Raw genomic sequence first — 26,129 nt, 5'->3', positions numbered from 1 at the left:
AGGTTGTCTCCATGGCGTTTCCTGTGTTATCGCCATTCCACCCTGCGAACTGTGAGATACCTGGACTGGGATGCCGAGCAGGGCGCCTTCTTCAGGCCCTTATCCCCAGCGTCCTCGTTCTCCGCCTCTTCCTCCCGCCGTCACTCTCGTGACTCACATTCCCTCCACACTCACAGCTCTCCCTCTGTCCTATTTACACTAAGGCTCTGCCGAATCACCACAGCCAGTACCACAATCACAGATACAAGTAAAATTACCACCAGCACAAAAATCCACACTGGTACAACAGCTCCTTTACATCCGTCCAGATCTGATGGGTCATCTACAACACAAACACAGATTTGTTATATAAAACATCTGAACCACAGCTGTGTCTACCCTACACTATTTTAGCCTGACTTGTCCGTTTCGGCCCTTGTGGACGATCAGGTTTGATTCTCCAGGTCAACAGTGATAGGAAGTGGTAGACGGAGTGGATGATCTGGTGGTGTGAGAGGAGAATCGAGTCAATCTTTAACATTCAGCTGGAGCTCCAGAGTGATCAGAGAACTTAAGCTTTTTATGATTTAAAATGTCTTGTAGAGTGATTTAGTCAACAGCCAATCAGAAAGATAGGAGAGAAAATAGGAAAGTGTGTTTACCTATGTGCTTTATTTGTTTTAGGCCCACCTGAGTCCATAGCAAATATATCATCAAAGTGAAAAGGGAATCAGAAAAAGATCAAGGAAGGCTGATAGAAAGGGAGTATCGTTCTGCTACTTGGACACAGACCCAGGAGTGATGCAGGTCGTGAAGAGCAAGTCGTGAGGTTTGATTATTTAGACTGAACATTATTCCATAAACCTAATGGATGATGGCCAATACTGCTCTGCTATGTCTCACCCTGGCTCAACAAGATGTTCAGCTCACCAGCACTTGCTCAAAGATCGACAGTGAAGGGTTGATTTCAGGACAACCATTTGACATCACTAGCCAAAATAGTTTATTTAATAATTTAATTTTTATTATTTTAATAATCACTAAAAAATTTAAATACATTTAAACCATATTAAGGTCAAAACGCCTTACCAGTCAGCATGGGTGTCACTAGGTCAGTTTTATGGTTTTAAGGATGCGCCTAAATTTTATTTAGGCCCCATTCCCAAGTAAATGTACATTCCCAAGTCCAAATCAGCTGTATAGAAGCATCTCCAACACATTCTGAATAACCTTTTCATCATGCAAAGCAGTCAAGTGTTCAAGGATCTTTATAGAACGTTTTCTTTACTAAAGAACCCTCAAAGAATCATCTTTTTTAAGAGCGAGGGGAGGAGCTGCTGCTGCTCTGATGCATCACTGCCTCTGCTGTACTACCAGAGATTGATTAAAGAAACATCAGCCCTCATAAGTTGTAAGCCAATCATATCAGACCTGGGGGAGGGTCTCTGGTTTAGTACTGCAAAGTAATCAACTGAGCTGGAGACAGGATTTGGGCTAAAAGCACTAAACTAAACATACAGAGAGTATGTGGATACATGGATGTGTGGTAAATTATGGTAAGTATAGTTGGAGATGGAGTAACTCAGTTGCTTGTTAGCTGTCTTTGGATTTATGTGAGGTGAAAATAATAATAATAATAATAATAATAATAATAATAATAATAATAATGTATTACCATGCACACATGAGGAAGGGGAGATAAAGAAGCTAAAGGAGACTGACTGGACTAAATAAGCAGATCTGATGGAGGTTAATGACCAAGAAGAGAATGAGGGACAATTATTTAAGCTTCCGATTTAAATTAACACTGAATTTATTTGAGCTTCACTGAGAAAATATTACAAAATTCTGCACACTAGTTTATTATAAATGCCTACAGAGCAAAATCACTCTTAACCGAGACTGAACTGATCTAAAGTTTGTGTTCAGGGCCTTGCAGCTGATCTAAGACTGCTTGACTTCAATGCCTTTGCTTGAACTAAGATTAAGTGACCCTTATTAGTCCCACAACAGGGACCTCCCCATTTAACCCATCCAGGAAGTGAAACACCACATAAACTCTAGTGAGCACACTTGCACACATATACTAGGGGGCAGTGAGCACACTTGCCCGGAGCGGTGGGCAGCCCAATCCATAGCACCTGGGGAGCAGTTGGGGGTTAGGTGTCTTGCTCAAGGACACCTCAGTCATGGACTGTCGGCTCTGGGGACTGAACCGGCGACCTTCCGGTCACAGGGCTGGTTCCCTAGATACAAACTGCAAAGAGACACATTTACTGGATGCTATTTTTACCAAATGACTGTTTTTGATAGATTTTCTGGCTCTCCCTAATCTAACAGCTCACAATGAACAATTTGGGGATATTAATGTCTTTATGATGAAGAGATCCTGATTTATGGATTTTAGCTTAAGGTCTTAGTGGTTATATGGAAGAAAGCCAGTAATTAAGAGGAACCTCTTAATCCAGTTCCATCTTGGTCAGCCTACAGACCACCACGAGAACATCAGCACTCATCGGAAATGCATGCCTTGAGGACAAAGATATTTGTACCTTGGACGGTCACAGTGTAGGCGTGGATAATTTCATCGTTCCTTTTGTCCTTTATGGAATAAACTCCACTATCAGATGGCTTCATTCCTCTCAGCTCAAGAGCTGCTGACACTCGTTGTGAGTACTCAGATGTACACTGTAGTGATTGTCCATCCACTGTACAGATCTGACCGCTGGATCGATTGGCTGCAACGGTGCTGTTATAAATCACCTCCACTGGATCTGATATGTCTAACTTCAGTATCAATGATTCGGTGGGTTTTATCTGAACTGGAGTGTTCAAGGCTGAAGAGAGAAACAATGAAAAACTTACACAAAGCACTGCATCTAAATCACTGGAGTTTACTATCTGGACTATCAGTAATGGTCACTGGAAAATAACAGATGGGCACTTACGCTGAATCTGTAGACGTGCATCACAGAGATCTTTACCATCACAGTCACACGTGTACCAGCCTCTCTTACTGAAATCAACGCCAGTGATGGTGAGAGAGAAATTCCCCTTCAGGTACTGATCATGGATCATCTGATATCCCTCCTTCACTGATCTACATGAGGTCTGATCACACTCAGCCAGAGTGTCCATGGGTTTATGGAACACAGTCCATCTGACCAAACCAGGACATCTCCCAGAGCAGGACAGAGTAGCAGCGTCAAGAAGATTCACCTTCAGTGGAGAAACATCTGGATGGGACACTGAAAGAGAGAAGGTCAACAAAGTAACATCCAATGAGAAAAAAAATGCTAAAAGAGTAAATGCATAATAGTTGTCATCATGTTTGGATTTATGGGGATTTAAAGTGTTAATATATGTTCTCAATTCAGTCACCCATCCAAACCACTGAATCCAGGTGTTCCAGTCACTTCCATGGCCACAAGTGTATGAAGCCGAGCCCCTAGGCCTGCAGACTGCTTCTACAGACATTAGTGAAAGACTGGGTCGCTCTCAGGAGCTCAGTGAATTCCAGCGTGGTGCCGTGATCGGACGCCACCTGTGCAGCAAGTCCAGTCATGAAATTTCCTCACTACTAAATATTCCACAGTCCACTGTCAGTGGGATTATAACAAAGTGGAAGCGATTGGGAACGACAGCAACTCAGCCACGAAGTGGTCGGCCACGTAAAATGACAGAGCGGTCAACGGATGCTGAGGGGCATAGTGCGCAGAGGTCACCGACTTTCTGCAGAGTCAATCACTACAGACCTCCAAACTTCATGTGGCCTTCAGATCAGCTCAAGAACAGCGTAGAGAGCTTCATGGAATGGGTTTCCATGGCCGAGCAGCTGCATCCAAGCCTTACATCACCAAGCGCAGTGCAAAGCGTGGAATGCAGTGGAGTAAAGCGCCGCCACTGGACTCTAGAGCAGCGGAGACGAGTTCTCTGGAGTGACCAATCACGCTTCTCCGTCTGGAAATCCGATGGATGAGTCTGGGTTTGGCGGTTGCCAGGAGACGGTACTTGTCTGACTGCATTGTGCTGAGTGTAAAGTTTGGTGGAGGGGGGATCATGGTGTGGGGTTGTTTTTCAGGAGTTGGGCTCGGCCCCTTAGTTCCAGTGAAAGGAACTCTTAAAGCTTCAGCACCAAGAGATTTGGGACAATTTCATGCTCTTTGTGGCAACAGTTTGGAACTTCCTGTCCCAACATGACTGCACACCAGTGCCCAAAGCAGGTACATAAAGACGTGGATGAGCCAGTTTGGTGTGGAAGAACTTGACTGGCCTGCACAGAGTCCTGACCTTAACCCCATAGAACACCTTTGGGATGAATTAGAGCGGAGACTGTGAGCCAGGCCTTCTCGTCCAACGTCAGTGTCTGACCTCACAAATGTGCTTCTGGAAGAACGGTCAAAAATTCCCATAAACACTCCTAACCCTTGTGGAAAGCCTTCCCAGAAGAGTTGAAGCTGTTATAGCTGCAAAGGGTGGGCTGACATCATATTAAACCCTATGGATTAAGAATGGGAACTCGCTCAATTATATATATAATGTGTGAAGCCAGATGATTGAATACTTTTGGAAATATAGTGTATGTTGTAGAGGTGCCAGAAAGGGCTGTGAGAGCTAACGAGGCTAAAGTACAGCCTCCACACAGCAGGGTTAATTTCTCCAGGCTGGAGATTTCGGTAAACTCTGTTTTCAGTGTTTCATGTGGGCAGGCAAAGCAGTTGAAAACACTGATATCATGCCATTAACCTGTGTATGTCTGTAGCTGTTTTCTTTTATTAATGAAAGAATTATACAGAACTCAAACAGCTATATTTCTATATACTTATATTTGGTGGTTTGGCTCTGTTCTGGGACCTCTCTGTGCATATATGGGAAAGCCTCAGGCAGGGAGAGCAATAGAAAGACCCTTAAAACGACCATACCAGGCAAACGTGCAGCCAGCAGGTGGAGCTGCTGTGATAAATACAATGAAATTATTTGGCAAAGTGTGGTAACATAGCTAATGAGTTATACAAAGTCCAGCAGATGTAGCAGATGAAGACCATCCACCCAAGGTCTTAAGTGTTGGCACAGCAACTGTGGAAGTGAAGAGAATAAGTCACACAGCATTCTGGAGGAAGCCTGACAGGATTGACAGAGGAGTCAAAGGCAAGAGACAAACCAAGCTCATGGGTTTCCCCCTCTGGGGTGAAGAGAGGCTCACGATGGCTGGCTGAGGATGCATTTTCAGGTAGTGGATCATAGACGTGAAAGGGCAAAAAGAAGAAGTCGTATCAGAAGTTAAAATTGATATCCCTTTCTTATCTCTATCAGACTTGAGTGTTCTAAAAATATGAAAGTGGTGAGGCTTAACTGACCCTTCAGCTATGGTGAGGTCATGTGAAGGGTCCAAAATTCTCATCACCTCTTAGAAAACCATAGAAATCTGTAAGCAGGAGAGTTTCTAGTGAATCTATATAACAATCAAAGCAGACACTCCATTTGCTTCCTTAACAAACTTAATGCCGCTGTCAACAAACGTGTAAAACAAAGATAGGGTGCCAGGGGAATGAGAGTTTTAATAGTTTGATCTTTGTCTTTAGGAGGAGCAGATAAACCAAAGATTTATTTTTTCCACAGTATATTTACTGGTACAGGATTAATGCAAGTTATAGGACAGGGCGATTTATTAAATGGGCCGATCATGAATCCTTTCATGAATCAGCCTCATTTCACAGTAATTCATCAACTATCTCAGGCTCCTCTGGAAGGGCAGTCTGTAAATAAATAAATAAATAAATAAATAGATAGATAGATAAATAAATAAGTGATTTCAGCAATCAAGCCAAACAAGATATGAACTTTTGAACTAGTCCTGTGAATAAATAATTGCTGAAACAGCAGCTGAGGGGCTTTCTTAGTTCAGGAACTCTCAGGTACAGAACCAGTAGGGAACGGCTTTATTTTTTCCTTTTCCTTTTTCATGAGGCAGACTTGTCTTGGGCCTTGTACATACATTTCAACCAGGAAAACAGACAGAAGTAGCCACAGACTTAGCAGGAGAGAAGTTGATGCCAATAAAATGCTTTTGAGAGCAGGGTCAACTACTGACCGATCCAGTCTCTGCTTGAACTTCTGAATGGAAATGATAGCTTTAGCAGAAAATTACTTAAAGTCAATAAAGAAAGAATGGAACCCCAGTGGAAACTGAAACCGCATTCCCCAGGGAATGACACTGTTAGGGCTTGTTGGAGTAACAACATTGTGGAGTGACGCAGGAGCCCACCTCGCAGGAGAGAGAGAGGTGGAAGCCTGGCTGGCTTGGGCTGAACCAAACTCTACGGTCAGGATTCTGGAGTTCATGATCGTAAGTGATGACTGAATGCTGGACAAGACTGCAAAATGTCATTCCCTTGACCATGTTGCTGGCTGCGTGGGCTGCACCCTGAGCCCCTTGGAGAGGCAACAGCTGAATCTAGGGCTGCAGCAGAGGTATGGGCGGACCTGTAGCAGGGGGCTGGACACAAATCTTTTCCGAGAACACAGTGAAAAGACATTCATGAGAAGCACCAGCAGGGGCCGCAAAAGTGATCACAAACAAGGTCTCCAGGAGTCTGGACACAAGCTCATCTTGGGCGGGAATTGACATGGAGAGCAGCTGACAAATATAGTCCAATCAGGTGAGCCATCCCATCAACAGACTGAGATCAGCTGAAAACAGCTTATGATTGTGGCCTGAGTTTGACTTTGTGGCTGGCCTGATCTAATGCTATTCTGGATTTTGTCAATGTTTTATACACAGATTCATCAAAAAACAGAAAAACTGATCATTAAAATAAAGAATAATTACATACATTTATCATATAATATTATTTTGTCATAATATATCACTGATGAGACTTCTGCCTCACAAAATTAAACTAATTAAAAATGTAGTGTTTAATAAGATGAAACAGTAGTGACCGTTCAGTTCTTACCTGGAGTGAATGTACTGAACAGTAGGATCAGGACAGAGAGACTAGAACTGCAGGACCGCATGACTGACCTACAGACACACAGACACACACCATCAGTGCTGACCAGGAGAGGAGAAAGAGAAGAGAGAAAGAGATAAAAGATGAGTTGGTCTTTGTGGCTGGCCACAAAAGCTATTCTGGATTTTGTCAATGTTTTGTACATAGTGTCCCGATTGGCCCCTCCCAGTACTGTCCATGTTTTCATGTTTTGGTTTAGCCCCCTTGTTTCATGACTCCGCCCCTGATTGTCTCCACCTGTCCCTCGTTTTCCATGTGTATTTAAGCCCTGTGTTTGCCCCTTGTCTTGGCTGGTCTTTGTTTGATGTCTATCCCCCCCCCCCCTCCCCCTCCCCCTTAATAATTAAAAATGTAAAGTGTTTAATAAGATGAAGTAGTGCCAGTTCAGTTCTTACCTGGAGTGAATGTACTGAACAGTAGGATCAGGATACAGAGAATAGAACTGCAGGACCGCATGACTGACCTACAGACACACACCATAAGTACTGACCAGGAGAAGAGAAGACCGAACTGAACTACAGACAGAGAGAGGAGGGACAGTAAAACTGAGTCGGGTGTATATAGTTGGCCACTTCGTTCCTCTTTTTAATTACTTCTGTGAAGACACTGAAGTGCCTTTAACACTCATAATGAAATGAGACATGCTAATCACTGAGTAACAATTCATTTCATTTCTAATGAAGGCAGCTACATAGTATACAATACTCGCAAAGCGTGGAGCTAAAGACCATATCCAGACATCTGCTGGCCAACACCAGCCTGAACTATAAAAAGACTTTGGACAAAGAATCTACAGAAGCAGTCGTCTGCTTCCTTGGGAAAAAACCCAGACAGACTCATCCATATAAAACTACTGAACATTGACTTTCCAGGGGGTCAACATCACAAATTTTGTGTGTAGCCGTGTCTGTTGGAGGGGGGTTGGACCCTGTGACAGCGTAGAGAAAGATCTTGATGCTGAGGATACCCACGTGACCAATATAGTCAAATGGAGAGAACGCTTCTTTATAGCTCGGACACGTTTTAGGAACCAAAAGCGGAACATACCGTTTCACAGTGATGGAGATAAAGCGTGAAATACACTGCTCAATACTCAGTTCCTATTGGTAATTGCCACATCTCGCTCCTTATTTGACAAAAAGTTAAACTTGGCTCAACTTCGTCAGCTCGCCGTCTGCTGGAGCCGCAAATCAGCAGCTCTCTTTGAAAGCGAATGGCCTCCGGCCACTTTGTTGCATCGTGTCATTGCCAGCGTGAATGCAGATTGACAGACTGTCCCAAAGAGAATTTCAGTGCTCATGAATCCTTATTATTGAAATATAGGGATGAAAATTGTTGAGTTCAAAGGTAAAAACAGATGATCCCTATCACTACTGTACATTTTATTTCAATTACAGATGTATTGTATTGTAGGGATGTAATGATGCACTCAATTCAATTCGCAATACTGATAATCTTATGATATTTTTAACAAATTTGAATGAAGGAAAGTTTTGACTGTAGTCATGTTGCACATGTTCTATAGACACTGGAGCTGGGGGGCAGGAGGAGAGCTGGAGGGAGGTGCTAATTGGTGCTAACAATTTACGAACATTGGTGTAATTGTATTTGTACAATTAACAGAATGTCAGTTCTCCACGATGCACTGTAGCATCTAGATGATCTACAATTTAGAAGTTTGGCATCACAATATCACATTTTTACCCTATTATGCTGTGATATACAGAAGAAACCTCTGTAACTCTGTTCCCTCTGTATTCTAGTGTAAAACACCTGATTTTCTGAAAAGTTTATAGAAAAGATGCAGTACTACCATAACCGTTAGACAGAAATGCACTCCAGCTTCAATAGGCTATATGGAAATCAATCTTCTAGGTGTGCTTAAATAAGGAGTCTAAAATAATAACTACTGTGCCATATAATGCAGTTAATTTATTTATTTCAGCTACAAAACTTTCAGGTGTTTCAAATCTGTGTACACAGCTTCGGTATTTAACTGGTTTGTAAAATCAAGCCACGTGCAAAACTGGGAATGGTAGTCCGTCGGGTAGGTTGGCAAACGAACTTGATCTGAGACTAAGTTCTGAGAATTTAATTAACAGACCATTAAAGCGTAGTTTATAATAAGGCAGTTCAATTTGATTAATTATTACTTCCTTTAGGCCTAACCAAGCACTTCTGAATGGTCTGTTGATTCTGACAGTAACACACAAAAGTAAATATTACTGAATCATCGATTTTCATTCTGACCGTGTGACCTTGGCACATGAGGCTGAGTGAGAACTCATTACTTTCTGGACTTTTATCTGCAGTTTATCAAACAGTCTGTCGAAACTGACACCACTTCAGGAAAACATATCTAACAGACCATCAAAAGCATGAATTACAAGAAATATTACTATTATTTTATTGCAGCCCTCTGAACTCGCCCTATGAGAAGATTTTGGTCCAACACACAAACTCATACTGTTATAATCCTGAATTATGACACATTTTACTGTAGCACTTTTAATATGACCCTTTAAATATCAGTTATTATACGTAACCACAGGTCTCCTGCGCTTCAGGAGCATTTGCAGTGGGCCTAAGTCCAGATTATCAAAACAGATCTAACAGACCACCAACAGTAGGAATTATGAGATTTATTACTGAAACTCTGAGCTTGGCATTTAAGAAGACATGTGTCCTTTCTGCTCACGTCCTGGAGTCATATGTCTGTATTATCACTTCCTTTTCATTCTCCTCTCATTTTCGCACATGGCTTGGTTGAAGAATCCTTCTGCGGGTGAAATATCGGTATTGTGACATTATAAGGTGGACCGCAAAATTATAATAAGAAGCCAACTTCAGCCTCGTTTTCTCCAAGCATTAAAGACTGACATCATCCAATAACAGCAAGCAGTGAGAGTCACAGCTCTCAGTAAAGCTTATCTAATCACGTGAGCTCTCTCATTTGTGCTAGAACATCTGGCTTAAACAGCTAAATGCACCAACCGCAGCATCAAAGCTCTAATGTTATAACAGGAAACTGAACTTAAACACAGAACTGGAAGACTGTCCTTCACATTCTATTACAGCTCTATAAGAGCGCTAACTTAGACCACAGAAGCAGTGAGTCGCACTTCATTGATCAGTTTAAGCACATAAACGCCCTGTAGGTACTCACTCGATTTCTGTAAGAAGGCTCTTCTAGCAGCGTTTTTTCAGAGGAAATGTCCGATTGCAACCACTGTGACCACTAACTTGTCAGAAAAAGGAACTTAAGCTGAGCTCTGTGCTGAACGGAAGGTCATGTATGCTTATTTCTAGCTGCTCACAGCAGAAAAAGAGAACATGATCCAGAGAACACAGTCTTTTTTTTATAGTCTCTTTCTTATTGTTATTTTGTTGATGGATCTGTTGCTTCCTGATGCTTTTGTAATATGTTTTGGCTTTTTAGTGGGTTGATATCACAGTGTAAAGGTGATCAACAGCTGATTCTAAATTTATTTGATGGTTTCCTAATGGAATTTAAAAGTGTCACTGGAAACTAGTGGTCTCTATTGGAAATCGTTAGCCCAATTCCCATTAGAGAGCTAAACCATTAGGAAGGACAATGCTACAAAGGCAACAAATTAAATGTTGAAACTGGGAAATTAGAATTTTGAATTTGATCCTGTTGGGAAGTTGGGACGGGGGCCTGTTTACCCCCGTGTTCATCACCTCTTGTTTTAAGAGCGCTCTGTTAGTGTTTGGGAACTGAGGAGACGCAGCTGTAGCTCTGAAAGGGAAATGTTTTCTGTTCCTGTTTCATACAGGATTTCAGCTGATCAGCAGTTTCAGGGGCTCATTTGTCATATTTTTTATTTTCTAATGTGCCAGATGTCAGTGGTGACCGGTCTGGACTGCAGAAGGGTCAGTTTAGCACCTGGACTCTTTTAATACAGAGCAGTGCTGCTGTAATACATGCAGAATGTGGTTTGACATCGTCCTGCTGAAATAATCAAGACCTTCCCTGAAAAAGACGTCGTCTGGACGGCAGCAGATGTTGATTAAACATGTTTATATCATTCAGCTTTAATGACGTCTTCACAGATGAGCACGTCACCCAGGCCATGAGCACTAATGCCCCCTAAACCATCACGAATACTGGCTTTAGAACTGAGCACTGATAACAAGCTGAGAAGGTGGCAGCGTTTCTGGATCCTGTTTATATTTGGGTTCTTCTTTGTGTTTTAGAGTTTAACAGCGTTTGTGGATGCAGTGATGAACTGTGTTCACAGTCAGTGGTTTTCAGAAGTGTTTCTGAGCCCATGCAGTGATTTCCACTACAGAATCATGTCTGTTTTTAATGCAGTGCTGCCTGAGGGATTATACTACTAATATTAATAGCAGTAATATTGGTATTAGGAATAACTAGGAGTCTATGAGAACATCAGTGTAGGGTGGGCAGCTAGTCCAAGGCAGGTGGTGGCAGCTGGGGCGTGGGCAGCAGGAGGGCTCAGCAGTCGGTCGTCCTTCAGTGTCCGGCCGGACATGTGGGTGATTGTATACTCGGAAAGAAAGCAGGGAGAGGGAATTAGTTTTATTCTATCCGTTTGTACATAAACAGGGAATGTAAACATTTACAGAGTGTGGCTAACGACTCCGGCAGATCTGACTATGACAGCTACTCATCAGCCGCTGCAGGTCATTTCTTTCATTACATTTTTCATTTTCATTACAGAAACAGAAAATACTGTAATTTTAAACAGTAAAGTAAAAGGAAGAAAGCAGAAAAGGGCCAGATGAAAGAGTGCATGTTTCTACAAAAACATCAAATACGGTGCATGTCGCTATTGTCAGAACAAAACACTGTATCTCCATTTTTGTTGTTTTTCCATTTTTGACATAATTAGAAAATACCCGTTGCCCTTTACATTGTGTGTGAATTTCATGGATCTGAATGAATGGACCTAAAGGAATGACCCCATATGACTTGGAAAGACGTCTGGTTCCATTGACTTACATTAAAAGTGATGTAGGTTTTTCCCCTCACCTGTAAAGTCAACGTTTTGGAGATACAAGGTTTTGTTCTGACAACAGCGAATTGTATTATTTTTATAATGACTGAAACCAAACATCACATGATCCAGGCAGAGGTTAAAGTCAGGGTCAGTACAGGTCTTCATACGTCCTTCCCGAGCTCTTGTGTGTGGGAGCAGCTCCAGAACAGGTGTGGAAGAGTTTGTGGGTTACGTCACAGAAAGAGCAGTTCAACTGATCTCCTGCCCAAATTTAACAGGAACTGCTTCACTGGATCGTCTCCCTGTATGATGTTCTCATCAGGCATCTTGAAGACGTTTGATTATGACGCTGCAGGACGTTCCTAATGAAGGAAACATCTTCAACCTCGTATGAAGGTCTTTATCCACTGGAGTTCCTTTAACTGACATTCAGTCTTAAACCATGTGGGTAACATTACTGTTCTGTGGAATGGAGCTGAAGAGACAAAACTCTGGTGCTTTTTAACAGACGCTAGATGGTGCTACGGTAGCGCTGCCGACAAGGGAACTGCTAGAACTGATGACTGGCTGTAGAAGGGAGGAGCTCCAGAATCTGGTGGCTCACACCTTCTCAGTTTATATAATATATTATATAACATTGTATAATATATATGACAAATACATTTTTGACCATTTTCAGACAAAATATAATTTAAAAATACCATTGGATTTTTTCCATATGGGACAGTTTATCAAATTCCCAGTCACTGTGGAATCAAAGTACTGTGTACAATTTCTCTAAAATTGGCAAAGTTTCATAAAGAGATGTTGCTTATTTGCTTCATCATATATAAACACAGTTTCTGACCCCACCCCTCCTTCATTTGGAATAACTAATATTTCATTAAAAACAAATCATATTTTTAACAGGTGTTTTTCTGCTGGTGAGTGAGTTCTTTAATAATAAAGGTTTATTATTGATCTATGCAGGCTTTTACAGGCACCTCTATTCAGTTGTAGAGTCCAGCTCTATTTGATTGTAGTGCGCACCTCTATTCAGTTGTAGAGCCCAGCTCTATTTGATTGTAGTGCGCACCTCTATTCAGTTGTAGAGCCCAGCTCTATTTGATTGTAGTGCGCACCTCTATTCAGTTGTAGAGCCCAGCTCTATTTGATTGTAGTGCGCACCTCTATTCAGTTGTAGAGCCCAGCTCTATTTGATTGTAGTGCGCACCTCTATTCAGTTGTAGAGCCCAGCTCTATTTGATTGTAGTGCGCACCTCTATTCAGTTGTAGAGCCCAGCTCTATTTGATTGTAGTGCGCACCTCTATTCAGTTGTAGAGCCCAGCTCTATTTGATTGTAGTGCGCACCTCTATTCAGTTGTAGATCCCACCTCTATTTGATTGTGGACTCTGGTGGGAGTGATTTAGCCCCTCACTCACTTCTCCAGTCACACTTTATAAATTAGATTATAATGCTCAGAATGTTTAATATTAATATGTGGCCTTATAGTCAACAGTTTTGTTTTCTTTAACAAGGATATTACACTTTTATTCATGTATTGTATAATTATAATTAATCATACTCATCATTATTATAATTTTTTGAGAAACTGACTTGTGGCAGTTTTCCCACCCTTTCATTTCTTTTGCTTGTCCTGACTCTATTTTTACTCCACTCTGTTCCAATTGTCATAATTTTTCACTATTCTTGACGTTTAGGGGGGATATTAACTGAAGATCTAGACTCATGCTGTCATGTGATTGGCTGATTGGATAAGTGGTCTTGGATCTTGGATTGGATGTTGCAGCTTTCCTGCTTAAAAAACAGCAAATATCTCATTTCCTGTACATTGCAGTGGTCAGTCGTTGAATGTTGTGGTTCTTTCTTTCAGTTAAAGCTGATTTTCCCTGCAGTTATAATTCAGTGCCGCTGAATTTCTCTCCTCTTCCGCAGAATCATCACCACTAATACTAGACTCACAACCACTAGTGTAACCATCGTCAGAGCAAACACCCACGCTGGTACAACAGCTCCCTGATCTCTGAATGGACATGGCTGGTCATCTACAGAACAGAAGGACACACAGATTTTCAATATTGTGAAATATCACCATAAAATCCACAAGAAGACTGTAAACATTATATTTACACATTCTATCTTCATCCACTTTACACCTTACCAGGTCAATAAAAAGAAAAATACAAATAAAGCTGGAATGATACACACCATGGACAGTCACTGTGTAGGTGTGAATGACCTCCTCATTCCTGTTATCCATAATTATATAGTCTCCACTGTCAGATGGCTTCACCCCTCTCAGCTCAAGAGTAGAGAACAGTGCCATTCTCTGTTTATATTCAGCATTGCACTGTAGTGAGCCTCCATCCACTGTACAGATCTGACCACTGGATGGTCCAGCTGTGCCTGTGCTGTTATAAAGCACCTTCACTGGATCTGATATGTGCAGCTTCATTAGCAGAGGTTCACCAGGCTTTATCTGAACTGTAGTATTCAAGGCTGAGGAGTAAAACACACAGAAACTTAATGAATTTGGTGCAAACCAAAGTCAAAAGTTCATTTATTTATTTATTTATTTTTCAGGAAATATAAGATAATCCACTTGTGTAAAGAAGGAAAAAAAAAGTCAAAAGTAGGAGTTTCCACAACTGGCTAAAAGCTACAGAGAAAATGGAGCTCCTTACAACCACCTGGAACACCTGGTAGAACCCAAAACTGCCTTTATCAGATAAGCAGCATTGAAAGCTTTGATCTCTGAGAGAGAGGAGAAGATCAAGCTGCTTCAGATCTGAAAACATCCACAGGTGTTTCTGTCCATCCTTCCACTGTGAGAAGACCACTCAGCGCTGTGGGTCTGAAAGGACGTGTAGCTGATCAAGAAGACTAAGACAGAAGATCTAAGACTGAACCTTGGAATTGTGGAAAAATATCCCTGCTTTTTTTTTTGAGAAACTGGAAGTGAGCCTCCTGAAAAGTGGTCAGTGTAGAAGACAGATGGACACTTACGCTCAATCTGTAGACACACATCACAGACGTCTTTTTTATCACAGTCACATGTGTACCAGCCTCTTTTACTGAAATCAGCGTTAGTGATGATGAGAGAGAGATTCCCCTTCAGGTACTGATCATGGATCATCTGATATCCCTCCTTCACTGATCTACATGAAGTCTGATCACACTCAGCCAGAGGATCAGTGGGTTTATTGGACACAGTCCATCTGGCCAGACTAGAACATCTCCCAGAGCAGGGCAGAGTGGCCGTCTCATTAAACTTCACCGTCACTGAACGAGAATTTGATTTAGAAGCTAAATGAGAGAGAAATGCAAATGGGAAAAGTAGAAACATCTCAATAAAGTGAAAAAGTGGTCAAGTTGCAGGTTCAGATTCAGATCCAGCCATATTTTATTGGATCAGTATTGACTATATTAAACCATCAAATTGTGACTCTTGATTAATGCCATGTTACCCCCTTGTGCTCTATACACACTGCAGGTGTAGATGTGACAAACAGATTTCACGGTAACAGAATATCTCAGTACAAAAAACAAAGCCTAGTATGTCCTACCTAATGACTACAATATACAAACATCAAATTAGACTTGGGAGATGTGACTCCTAAGAGTGCTCGGCTACCATCCCTGAAGTGTAGGCTTTAAATATGTTGATACAGTTAAAGCTTTGCTATGTAAGGGGATTTGGAGACAGAGGAACAGTGGATGAATGTGATGATTGAAAGAGACTTTAAAGAGAACTCGGTCTAAACTTGGTGAAGGAGCGTCTCTGAGGATATGTGTGAATTATCTACTCATATCTTCATCAGTGTGATGTTGATTCTGAGATCATTTGAGGCCGAAACATTGAGCCGGTCCTTCTTTTTGAGTCTGTGTGTGATGTTAATATGTGTGACGTGTGACGTGGTGTGAAAAACTCGGCGCCTCTGACTAAATGATTACTTCAGGCTTTACAGGGCGACTCCGAGCAGAACACACTCACCATATTTTAGCCTGTTTATATTCTCCTCACTCGGTAATGACACTGACACTACTCAGCTTCAGGCTGATGAACATATGAATTAGATCATTTTATCTTGATTCTATTATTTAGAGAAACTCTGGTCCACAAACCAAACTGAGAGTAAAGTCCAATAAGATGATGAAGGCGTGGCAGTGCAGTTCTTACCAGTAGTGAATGTAGAGACCAGGAAGATCAGGATACAGAGAGCAGAACCGCAGGACTGCATGACTGACCTACAGACACACACACACACAGCATTAGTACTGACCAGGAGAGGAGAGAGAAGAGAGAACAGAACTGACCTACAGACACACCATCAGCACTGACCGGAGGGAAAGAGAGTTGATACACAGTTAAACGATAGGGGATCAGCTGTATGCGGTGCCCTAAACAGCACTGCCTGTTGAAGCAATGCTGCAGTGTCTTTAGTCTAATTTATATCAGGATATTTATGGCTGTGGACAAAAACACTAAAGCTTGTCTTTCTGTACAACAGAGAACACAGTGTGATAATATGCTATGTATGTTGGCATAGCGGTGCTAACAGTGGAACCCTAACCTGCTACCTGCAGAACACTGTTCTATCTAGTCCTCTAAGATTTGGGTCAGGCTGAAAAGAATGGAAATTCCCAAGATCAGTCAATAGATGTGCTCACATTCTAACCCCGACTTTTTCATTACAAACTCTTTCTTTAGCCCTTTCAATAAGACTCTGTCCAGCTCTAACCGTCCAAACAACAGTGAGCGCTTCTAGCATGTCCAGATCTGCAGCTGTATCACTGGCCGTTCCCCAATTTCTTACATGTCTTAGTCTCTAACACGCCACTGCAGGTACAGACCGGCTGCAGTTGGCCTCCTTTTTTGCCATTTATTATTAAAATTTTCCATAGCACCTTAAATGCTGCTTCGCCATTTAAAGTGGAACTGAATATTCAGATAGAAGCTAAACTCAGCTTTGCTGTGGTTGCCGTAGCCACTCCTGGCTAAACAAATTAACTGGATAATCTGATTTTAAAAAATCTGCATACAGGAGACAACAGCATTGCAATAATCTCTGTAATCCAAACTTTTGAGCATGTAGCACTGGTGTTATGAACTGGTGTTATGAACTGGTGTTGAAATTGATGTAGCACTGGTGTTATGAACTGCTGTTATGAACTGGTGTTATAAACTGTTAAACATGTTGCAGCTCTGAGATCTGAGCTTCTAAAAAGTAGATAAATCTCTATGAATTGAATAAAGTCTCTTGAATAAATGGTTTGTACTTTGATGCTCATTTTGTGAAATGTAAAGAGAATAAATTCACATTTAGCATATATTAATCATTAATATTATTAATATGTTATTTTAATATAATCAGCTTCTGGATTTCTTCTGTATGGTTTGTATTGTCCAGCGTCACCACAGCGCTGAGCAGATGATGGACATGCTGACAGGAAGGTTTGTCTGTTTTTAGGTATTTTTATGATCTTGGATAGGATTTTAATGAACCTTTAGCTTTAATGATGAAAGTCCTCAAACGACCTCGTCCAGTACTGCTTCACGAACCGCCTTCCATAAATCCTGAACAGGCCTCGGCTTGTTTTTCATGTCTCGTCTCTCAGGGTTTTCTCTGGCTAGTGCTGCTTCACTCTTAAGTCTTTTACTCATATTTACACATTTGAAGAAAATAAAAGAACCTCAAAAACACAAGACTGGAACTTTTATCTGAGTGTTTATGAGTACAGTGTGGTTTTATGTCGACCCAGTTGATCAACAGTAAGTTAAGCTGGCAAACAAGACACTCCAGCAACAAGAAAAGCAGCACAGAACCTTTTTCTCAGCACATCAGTTCATGTTACTGCAGCTGAATTTAAAAAAGAGTTCATGAGCTTTAACCATTTGATGAAGGCAAGTGTAAAGAACATACCAGTGACAGAAATATTTAGATATACATGTGTTTAACTCACAAACTCAGTTTATAGATTTAAGTTTCATTTCATATTTAGTTTAAGGTTAATTTATACAGGGCCGTGCAGAAGCTTTACAGAAGCATCACAATCAAATAAGCCTATAGATAGAGAGTATAACATAAACAAAACCATATCAGCAGTAACCAGCGGAGACGGGGAAAAGACGAGAAGCTGCTGGAGCTTTGAGTAGCTCTGAGAAAAGAGGAAGGATTTAATCTGAGTGTTAAAGAAGGACCGAACAGCTGAAGAGATTGTGGCTCATAATTTACATAATTAAATATAGGACAATAACATCATTTTGTCCTGTCAAAAAATTCTTATTTGTTTAATTTTAATTTAATTTTTAAATGTTTTTTTAAATATTTGGTTTAATTTTGTCTTGTTTTTATTCTGCTGTTCTCAGGTGCTGAGCTGATTAAACCTTATAACCAATTTAACCAGTTTAATTCAAACTAGTGTTAAAATTATAACAACATCTAAATGTGGTTTTTAGGTCTTTAATGTTAAGCTGATATCAACAGTTCAGAAAGCTGTAGATTATCATTACATCATGATCTATATATATATATATATATATATATATATATATATATATAGGTGAGTGTGTGTGTTTTATATATATATATATATATATATATATATATATATATATATATATATATATATATTGAAGCGGGTCGTGAAGTAAGGAGGCTCAAGTTAGTGGAGAATCTTTAACTGAGAAAACTTTAATTTTACGAGACAAAAACGAAATTCAACTCGCTTCAAAACAACAACTGAACTAAAACAACTAGTGCCCCCCCCCCCTCGAGTCTCTTAAAGGGCTAGACCCCGTTGAGTGACTTAAAGCCTGTCCATTGCGGATTCGCTCCAGTCGCGAGTAGTAGCCCCTACAATATAAAGACTTGGGTCTAAAGTAATTTGTTTAATAAATCACCTGGTGTGGGTTATTGTGTCACTTTATGCCACAACACCATGTTGTTCCCCTGGATAAAATGACCAAATGAATGCCCTCAAATGAGTTGACCCACATTATAGTCCTCTACAGTTAATAAAGTAGCTGTACAGTCTAGAGCACCAAGCCACAGTCTGATATAAAGTTTAAGCCCCTCTCCAACTGCAGAGAAACTTTAGACATTGATTTAAAGACAGAAACAGCCAAGAACACGCAGAGGAAAACTCCTGTTAGCAGCCATAAGCCATGAATACATATTTGTTAGTGAAGAGTTTTTCATTTCATGCTGCTGGAGATCAATGTTGGGTAACACCCATGTTCACATCGGCGTTTTTGGGCACCAACTGATCAGAAATTCACCCGTTTGTCCAGCAAACTGGACCATAATGTGCTTTTACTCCTTACGCTAGCCACTAAACCCGAGTAAAGGGTGGGCTCTTAGACCTTCTTCCACCCACTGGACCGCCATGCAGGACCGTGTAGTGTGACAGAGACGAGATGAAGCACAGCTGTAGCAGAACGAGTCACACTGAGAGAGATGATGAGCACAGAGTTCAACGTCATCTTTGCACTATTTACACATAACCCACTGAATTCTCCATGTTTGATATCAGCTCACAAGATCTTCACAAACTGGCTTGTTTTGGGTGGAAAGATGAAATGGGTAGACTGTGAACGTCGGTGGAGGTTCCTGCTGCAAAAACCAGCATGGGCAAAAAAACTGCTCCCCAGCAAAACCAGCACATCATCATGTGGATGCTGGTATGCTGGTCATCCAGTATAACCATGCTGGGTGACCAGTTAAACCAGCACCAGACCAACTTCTACCAGGAGGTTTGATTTAATGCAGTAATCGTGAAATGCTGAGCGACTCTTGTGTATTTGAGGGGCTCAGTAAAGGTTTTAATAAAGGGCAAAAAACACTAAACTAAAAAACACAAAACTATAATCATATAAATCAACAGACAGTTCACCTCATCATCAGGCTTTACGCCAGGGGAAGCCCAAGACCCCAAGACTCCAAGACCCCAAGACTGCTTCTCTAATAAGTGGTTTTATGTTCACTGTATAACTTATGAAGCCCTTTTTAATGGGCGTTTCCCTTTTTAATGTTACAGTGCTTTAAGTAATGACTTTACAGAGAAAATATTAAAAGAGGGGAGGCTGTAGCCCCCTGAACCCCAGAAGCCCCCTCTGGTCACAGCTCAGTCATTATGTTAAGCCTATGAAGCTGCACTCAGCTCAGATAAACAGTGTCTGTACTCACTGTGCTGCTGTGGTTGATCTCCCGAGAGGTTATTAACACAGACGGTGGTCTTCCCCACGCTGGGCTGTAGCAGAACTTTCCACGCAGAGGGTCTCAGACTTCACGGAGAAGGAGAAAGAAGCCCGAATGAATACAGCTCTCATGTGAGTAATGATGTGGGAGGGCTTAAACTGGGGGCTGTCCCAGATCCCACACCTGGGAGAGGTGTTGTTTTCTCAGTGCAGATCACCTCTGTAGTGTGGCGCAACATTGTACTCTTCACTGCATGCACTATCACTTTCTTCACCCTCCAGCCCTTCTCTCCAATCACAGTGGCCACATTTCTTACTACTATTAATCCACAAAGAACTACAGGTGAAGATGGGCTGGACCCTTACCTCCTGCGCCCAGTTATTGTAGAATGGATAACATATATTTTTAATCTCTTTCTTTTATTATGCAGAATTCCCAGGATCTGGAAAACAGCTCATGCAACTCCCCTGCATGAAGGAGGCGAGGCAGCAGACGTGAATCACTACAGGTCAATCTCCAAATTGTCCTGTTTAGCTAAACTTTTAGAAGTTCTAATAAACAGTCAACTTAAATCATTTCTACATGAAAATTTGGTCCTGTTTAACTGTCAGTCTGGCTTTAGAGAAAGACACAGCACCATCTCTGCTGCCACATTGGTTTTTAATGATCTCTACACGCCCACAGACAGGAAGAAGCCTTGCGCTGCCATTTTTAGTTCGATACAGTTGATCAGACTCTTCTTCTAAGGAACTTGCACTAAAATGGACCCTTTCAGGCAGACAACAATGCGTAGCACTGAGTAATTACAAATCAGATTCCTAGATTATATACAAAGGAGTACCACAAGGTTCAATTTTGGGCCCAGTTTTATTCAGTATATATGTTAATGAACTTGCTGCCTCTGCCTCAGACGGCAAAGTACACCTGTTTGCGGATGACACAGATTTATACTGCTCAGCTGACTCTGTTTACGCTGCAATAAGAAAACTGCAGTGCTGATTTAATGCCCTACAGTGTAAACACAAACTGGTTTTAAATGCTAACAGAACTAAGTTCATGCTATTTTGCAGGTCAACTAATACAGATTTTAATTCTGTAAATATCACTGCTCTGACAGGATCCAACACCGAGAGAGTCACAGAGTATAAATACCTCGGCATGTGGCTGGAGGATAAACTCACTTTTAAACCCTATATTAATAAAGTGGTTAGGTAATGCAGGCAGAAGCTCGGTACCTATATAGAAATCACTCGTTTCCCCCTGTAAGCTAGAAAAAGAATAGCTGAGGCAGCCTTGCTGTCGGTCATGGACTACGATGATGTAATTTACAGACACACCTCTGCCAGCTCCCTCAAACCACTGGACTCAGTCCATCACTCAGCACTGAGGTTCATCACTGGAGACCCTCATAACACCCATCACTGCAGACTGGATGATGAAGCTGGGTGGCCGTCACTGGCTACACGGCGGGAAACACACTGGTTTAATTTCATTTATAAACCGCTGTTCGGCCGTCTGCCGGAATATATTACCTCCATGATATCTGTAAATAACGGTGTTTATCAGACTCGATCCAGTGGCCGGACCACATGCCAGGTACTGGGGTTTTTACTGAACTGGGGAAATCTGCTTTTAGTTCCAGCACCAGTGAACTGGACCCTCACTACAGGACACACTACCCCTCAGCTCGCTGGGTCCCTCGGTCACTTTAAACTTCCACTCTCTAACCACCTCCACTCTGCCTCACACTGACTTCCCTGATTTTTTACCACTTTTATCTTATTTTCATTATTTTATTATCTGTTTGTTATTTTATACATTTATTCATATTCTTATTTTAATTATTATTGTTTTATTCATATTTGTCATTTTAATAAATTTGTGTTGTGTTTATTATTTTTATCTTATCTTCCTCGTTTTATTTTAACTTGATTTTTATGTTATGTATGTTTTAATTTCTGTTTTATTATTTATTTTATTATGATTTTTAAAAAATTGTATTATTAATGTTTCACTTTTTATACTTACCTGATGCAAGTCTTAATTTATTAAATTGACTTTTATCATCCGATATATTTTTACACATCATCAGTCCCTTACTCTGTACTAACTTTTCAACATTGTAAATGAGGGGCACCCTCAATGTTCTGCGAGACTAAATAAAGGTTGGTTGGTTGATTGATTGATCACTGCCGTCAGAACAAGTCCATATTTGACGTTGTTCAGTTTTTGACATAATTTGAAAATAGCTACTGTCCTGTACGATGATGAATGGACCAAAAGTAATAGCCAAAAATGACTTGGAGCAACGTCTGGTTCCATTGACTTACACTAAACGTAGTTTTTTTCCTTCTCCTGTAAAGTGACCGTTTTGGAGATATGAGGTTTTCCTCTGACAGCAGTGATTATAGTTCCTGCCAGCATGAGCTGCTGGTAATAACGACAGGGCAATGAAGAGATGTGTTTGATTCTGGCCTATTTTTGTAATCAGGGGTCTGATTGGTTGTATTTAAGCTGGTAAACCAATCAGAAAGAAGCAGATATCAAGTAAGGTTCATTATTATTGCTATGATTGTGTTAGAAAATAAGTGTCTTCATTTTCTCCTTTCACAGAGAAAAATGTCAGGGTAGAGCGCGTCCATCACTGCAAAACCTCTGACCAGTAAACAAATACCAGTGGATTTGGTCCACTTTAGCCACTGCAGTGTGAAACAACCTGAACCAAATATGAAAAAGATACAAAAATCACAAAAATCCAAACTCTGGTTTGGACTTCAGGAGCTGAACTTGGCTTGAAAACAGCCTGATGTTCTTCAAAGATGTTAGATATCAAGTTAAATCTGAGGCTGAACCTGAATTAGGGTTCAAACACACACTGACTGAAGCAAACTCAACTTTTAAACATAAAACATTTGACTGTTCTGTACAGTAATGAATGGTGTCTGCTGGACTGAGAGAGCAGAACCAGTCACAGTGTTAGAGGAAAGTCAGTACAGTGTAACAGACAATGTTCAAAAATGGTTCAGTCACAGCACTGTACAGTAAACAGCAATCTCTCTCAAACATGCACAGTTCAGTGGTCCAAGATCTCAGGGGGCCGAGAACACTCTGAGGGGCACCACTTATATAGAATAGAATAGAATAGAATAGAATAGAATAGAATAGAATAGAATAGAATTCAACTTTATTGTCATTGCGTATGTCACAGGTACAAAGCAACGAAATGCAGTTTGCATCCATTCAGAAGTGCTTAGCAGAAATATGAGAAATATGTATGTTACAATGTACAGTAAGTATAATATATACAGGTTAAAAATATGAGGGGGTATAGACATGAAGAGGGGTTATACAGGTTATAAACAAGAATGTACAGGTTATAAATATGAAGGGGTGTAAAGTACTATGTACAGGTTATAAATATGAAGGGGTATAAAGTACTATGAACAGGTTATAAATATGAAGGGGGATAAAGTACTATGTACAGGTTATAAATATGAAGGGGGATAAAGTACTATGAACAGGTTATAAATATGAAGGGGTATAAAGTACTATGAACAGGTTATAAATATGAAGGGGGATAAAGTACTATGAACAGGTTATAAATATGAAGGGGGATAAAGTACTATGAACAGGTTATAAATATGAAGGGGGATAAAGTACTATGAACAGGTTATAAATATGAAGGGGTATAAAGTACTATGAACAGGTTATAAATATGAAGGGGTATAAAGTACTATGAACAGGTTATAAATATGAAGGGGGATAAAGTACTATGAACAGGTTATAAATATGAAGGGGGATAAAGTACTATGAACAGATTATAAATATGAAGGGGGATAAAGTACTATGAACAGGTTATAAATATGAAGGGGTATAAAGTACTATGAACAGGTTATAAATATGAAGGGGGATAAAGTACTATGAACAGGTTATAAATATGAAGGGGTATAAAGTACTATGAACAGGTTATAAATATGAAGGGGGATAAAGTACTATGAACAGGTTATAAATATGAAGGGGTATAAAGTACTATGAACAGATTATAAATATGAAGGGGGATAAAGTACTATGAACAGGTTATAAATATGAAGGGGGATAAAGTACTATGAACAGGTTATAAATATGAAGGGGGATAAAGTACTATGAACTATGAATAAATATGAAGGGGTATAAAGTACTATGAACAGGTTATAAATATGAAGGGGTATAAAGTACTATGAACAGGTTATAAATATGAAGGGGGATAAAGTACTATGAACAGGTTATAAATATGAAGGGGGATAAAGTACTATGAACTATGAATAAATATGAAGGGGTATAAAGTACTATGAACAGGTTATAAATATGAAGGAGTATAAAGTACTATGAACAGGTTATAAATATGAAGGGGGATAAAGTACTATGAACAGGTTATAAATATGAAGGGGGATAAAGTACTATGAACAGGTTATAAATATGAAGGGGGATAAAGTACTATGAACAGATTATAAATATGAAGGGGGATAAAGTACTATGAACAGGTTATAAATATGAAGGGGTATAAAGTACTATGAACAGGTTATAAATATGAAGGGGTATAAAGTACTATGAACAGGTTATAAATATGAAGGGGTATAAAGTACTATGAACAGGTTATAAATATGAAGGGGGGTAAGTATGTACTTATGAACAGGTAGAATATTTACACAGTATATACAATAATGGGCAGTATATACAACAGATGTGAACAGACGGTAATTGGTGTTGAGTGGTGTTTAAGTCTGTGTGTTATTGGTGTGTGTTAGGGTACAGTCCATTGCTATTTGTTTAGGTATCAGGAGGCAGAGTTCAGGAGTGTGACAGCTGTTGGAATGAAGCTGTTCCGGTACCTGGTGGTCTTAGTCCAGAGGCTCCTGTAGCGCCTCCCAGAGGGCAGGGGGTGAAGAGTCTGTGTGCTGGGTGACTGGGTACTTTGATGATTTTCCCAGCTCTCTTCAGACACCGCTTCCTGTAGATGTCCTCTATGGCAGGAAGTGGTGCACCGCTGATGTGCTGGGCAGCTTTCACCACCCTCTGCGGCGCCTTCCGGGCTGAGGCAGAGTAGCACCCGTACCATACTGTGATGCAGTTGGTCAGGATGCTCTCAATGGTGCAGCAATAGAAGTTCACCAGGATGTCTGAGGACAGGTGGTTCATCCTCAGCCTCCTCAGAAAGAAGAGGCGCTGGTCAGCCTTCTTTACCAGCTTGGAGCAGCTGGTCGTCCAGGTGAGATCCTTGGAGATGTGGACACCAAGGAACTTGAAGCTGTTCACACGCTCCACTGCCGTCCCCTTGATGTGGAAAGATGGATGTGGGTCAGCATTCCTTCTGAAGTCCACAATGAGCTCCTTAGTTTACTCAGCGTTGAGCAGAAGGTTGTTTGTGTCGCACCACTCAGCCAGACGATCCACCTCCTCCCTATAGGCTGTCTCATCGTTGTTTTTGATGAGGCCAATCACCGTGATGTCATCTACAAACTTAATGATGGTATTGGAACCATCGACAGGCTTGCAGTCATGGGTGAAGAGGGAGTAGAGGAAGGGACTCATCACACAGCCTTGTGGTACACCGGTGTTTATGGTGATGGTGGATGAGCAGTGGTTGTCCAACCGGACATGTTGGGGTCGGTTGGTCAGGAAGTCCAGTAATCAAGTTTTGTGATGAGTTTTGAGGGGATGACTGTGTTGAATGCTGAACTGAAGTCTACGAACAGCATCCTGACGGAGGTATTTTTACTGTCCAGGTGTGAGAGGACAGAGTGCAGTGCTATGGAGACTGCATCTTCTGTGCTCCTATTCTGTTGGTATGCAAATTGGTGGGCGTCCAGGGTGGGGGGGAGACAGGATTTGAGCTGTGCTAGGACCAGCCACTCAAAGCACTTTGTGATGATGGGGGTGAGGGCTACCGGGTGGTAGTCATTCAGTCGTGAC

The 26,129-nt window shown here is 41.0% G+C and overlaps 2 protein-coding genes across 2 annotated transcripts in view; both read right to left on the bottom strand.

The window, feature by feature from the left end:
• LOC108416073 overlaps nt 1-10,229 on the bottom strand; it is a 10,452-nt gene extending 223 nt beyond the window's left edge. The window contains exons 1-6 of the mRNA XM_037531917.1: nt 10,159-10,229; nt 7,388-7,455; nt 6,936-7,003; nt 2,928-3,227; nt 2,532-2,816; nt 1-322 (exon numbers count right to left, since the gene is read on the bottom strand). The exon at nt 1-322 is cut by the window's left edge and continues 223 nt beyond it. Coding sequence (XP_037387814.1) covers nt 171-322; nt 2,532-2,816; nt 2,928-3,227; nt 6,936-6,996 — 798 coding nt within the window. The 5' untranslated portion in view covers nt 6,997-7,003; nt 7,388-7,455; nt 10,159-10,229 and the 3' untranslated portion in view covers nt 1-170. The remainder of the gene's footprint in view (nt 323-2,531; nt 2,817-2,927; nt 3,228-6,935; nt 7,004-7,387; nt 7,456-10,158) is intronic.
• A 3,407-nt stretch (nt 10,230-13,636) lies between these two features.
• LOC108414604 lies at nt 13,637-20,193 on the bottom strand. Its single transcript, XM_017687489.2, has 5 exons — nt 20,169-20,193; nt 16,160-16,227; nt 14,986-15,285; nt 14,188-14,478; nt 13,637-14,024 (listed from the first exon to the last, which is right to left on the bottom strand). The coding sequence occupies exons 2-5, from the start codon at nt 16,218-16,220 to the stop codon at nt 13,882-13,884; spliced, it is 795 nt and encodes a 264-aa protein (XP_017542978.2). The 5' UTR covers nt 16,221-16,227; nt 20,169-20,193; the 3' UTR covers nt 13,637-13,881.
• Between the last annotated feature and the right edge of the window lie 5,936 nt (nt 20,194-26,129).

The sequence above is a fragment of the Pygocentrus nattereri genome, chromosome 20 (genome assembly GCF_015220715.1).
Source record: "Pygocentrus nattereri isolate fPygNat1 chromosome 20, fPygNat1.pri, whole genome shotgun sequence".
Taxonomy (NCBI): Eukaryota; Metazoa; Chordata; class Actinopteri; order Characiformes; family Serrasalmidae; genus Pygocentrus; species Pygocentrus nattereri.
The sequence above is the reverse complement of the archived record's forward strand: the minus strand, read 5'-3'. Positions and strand labels throughout refer to the sequence as shown.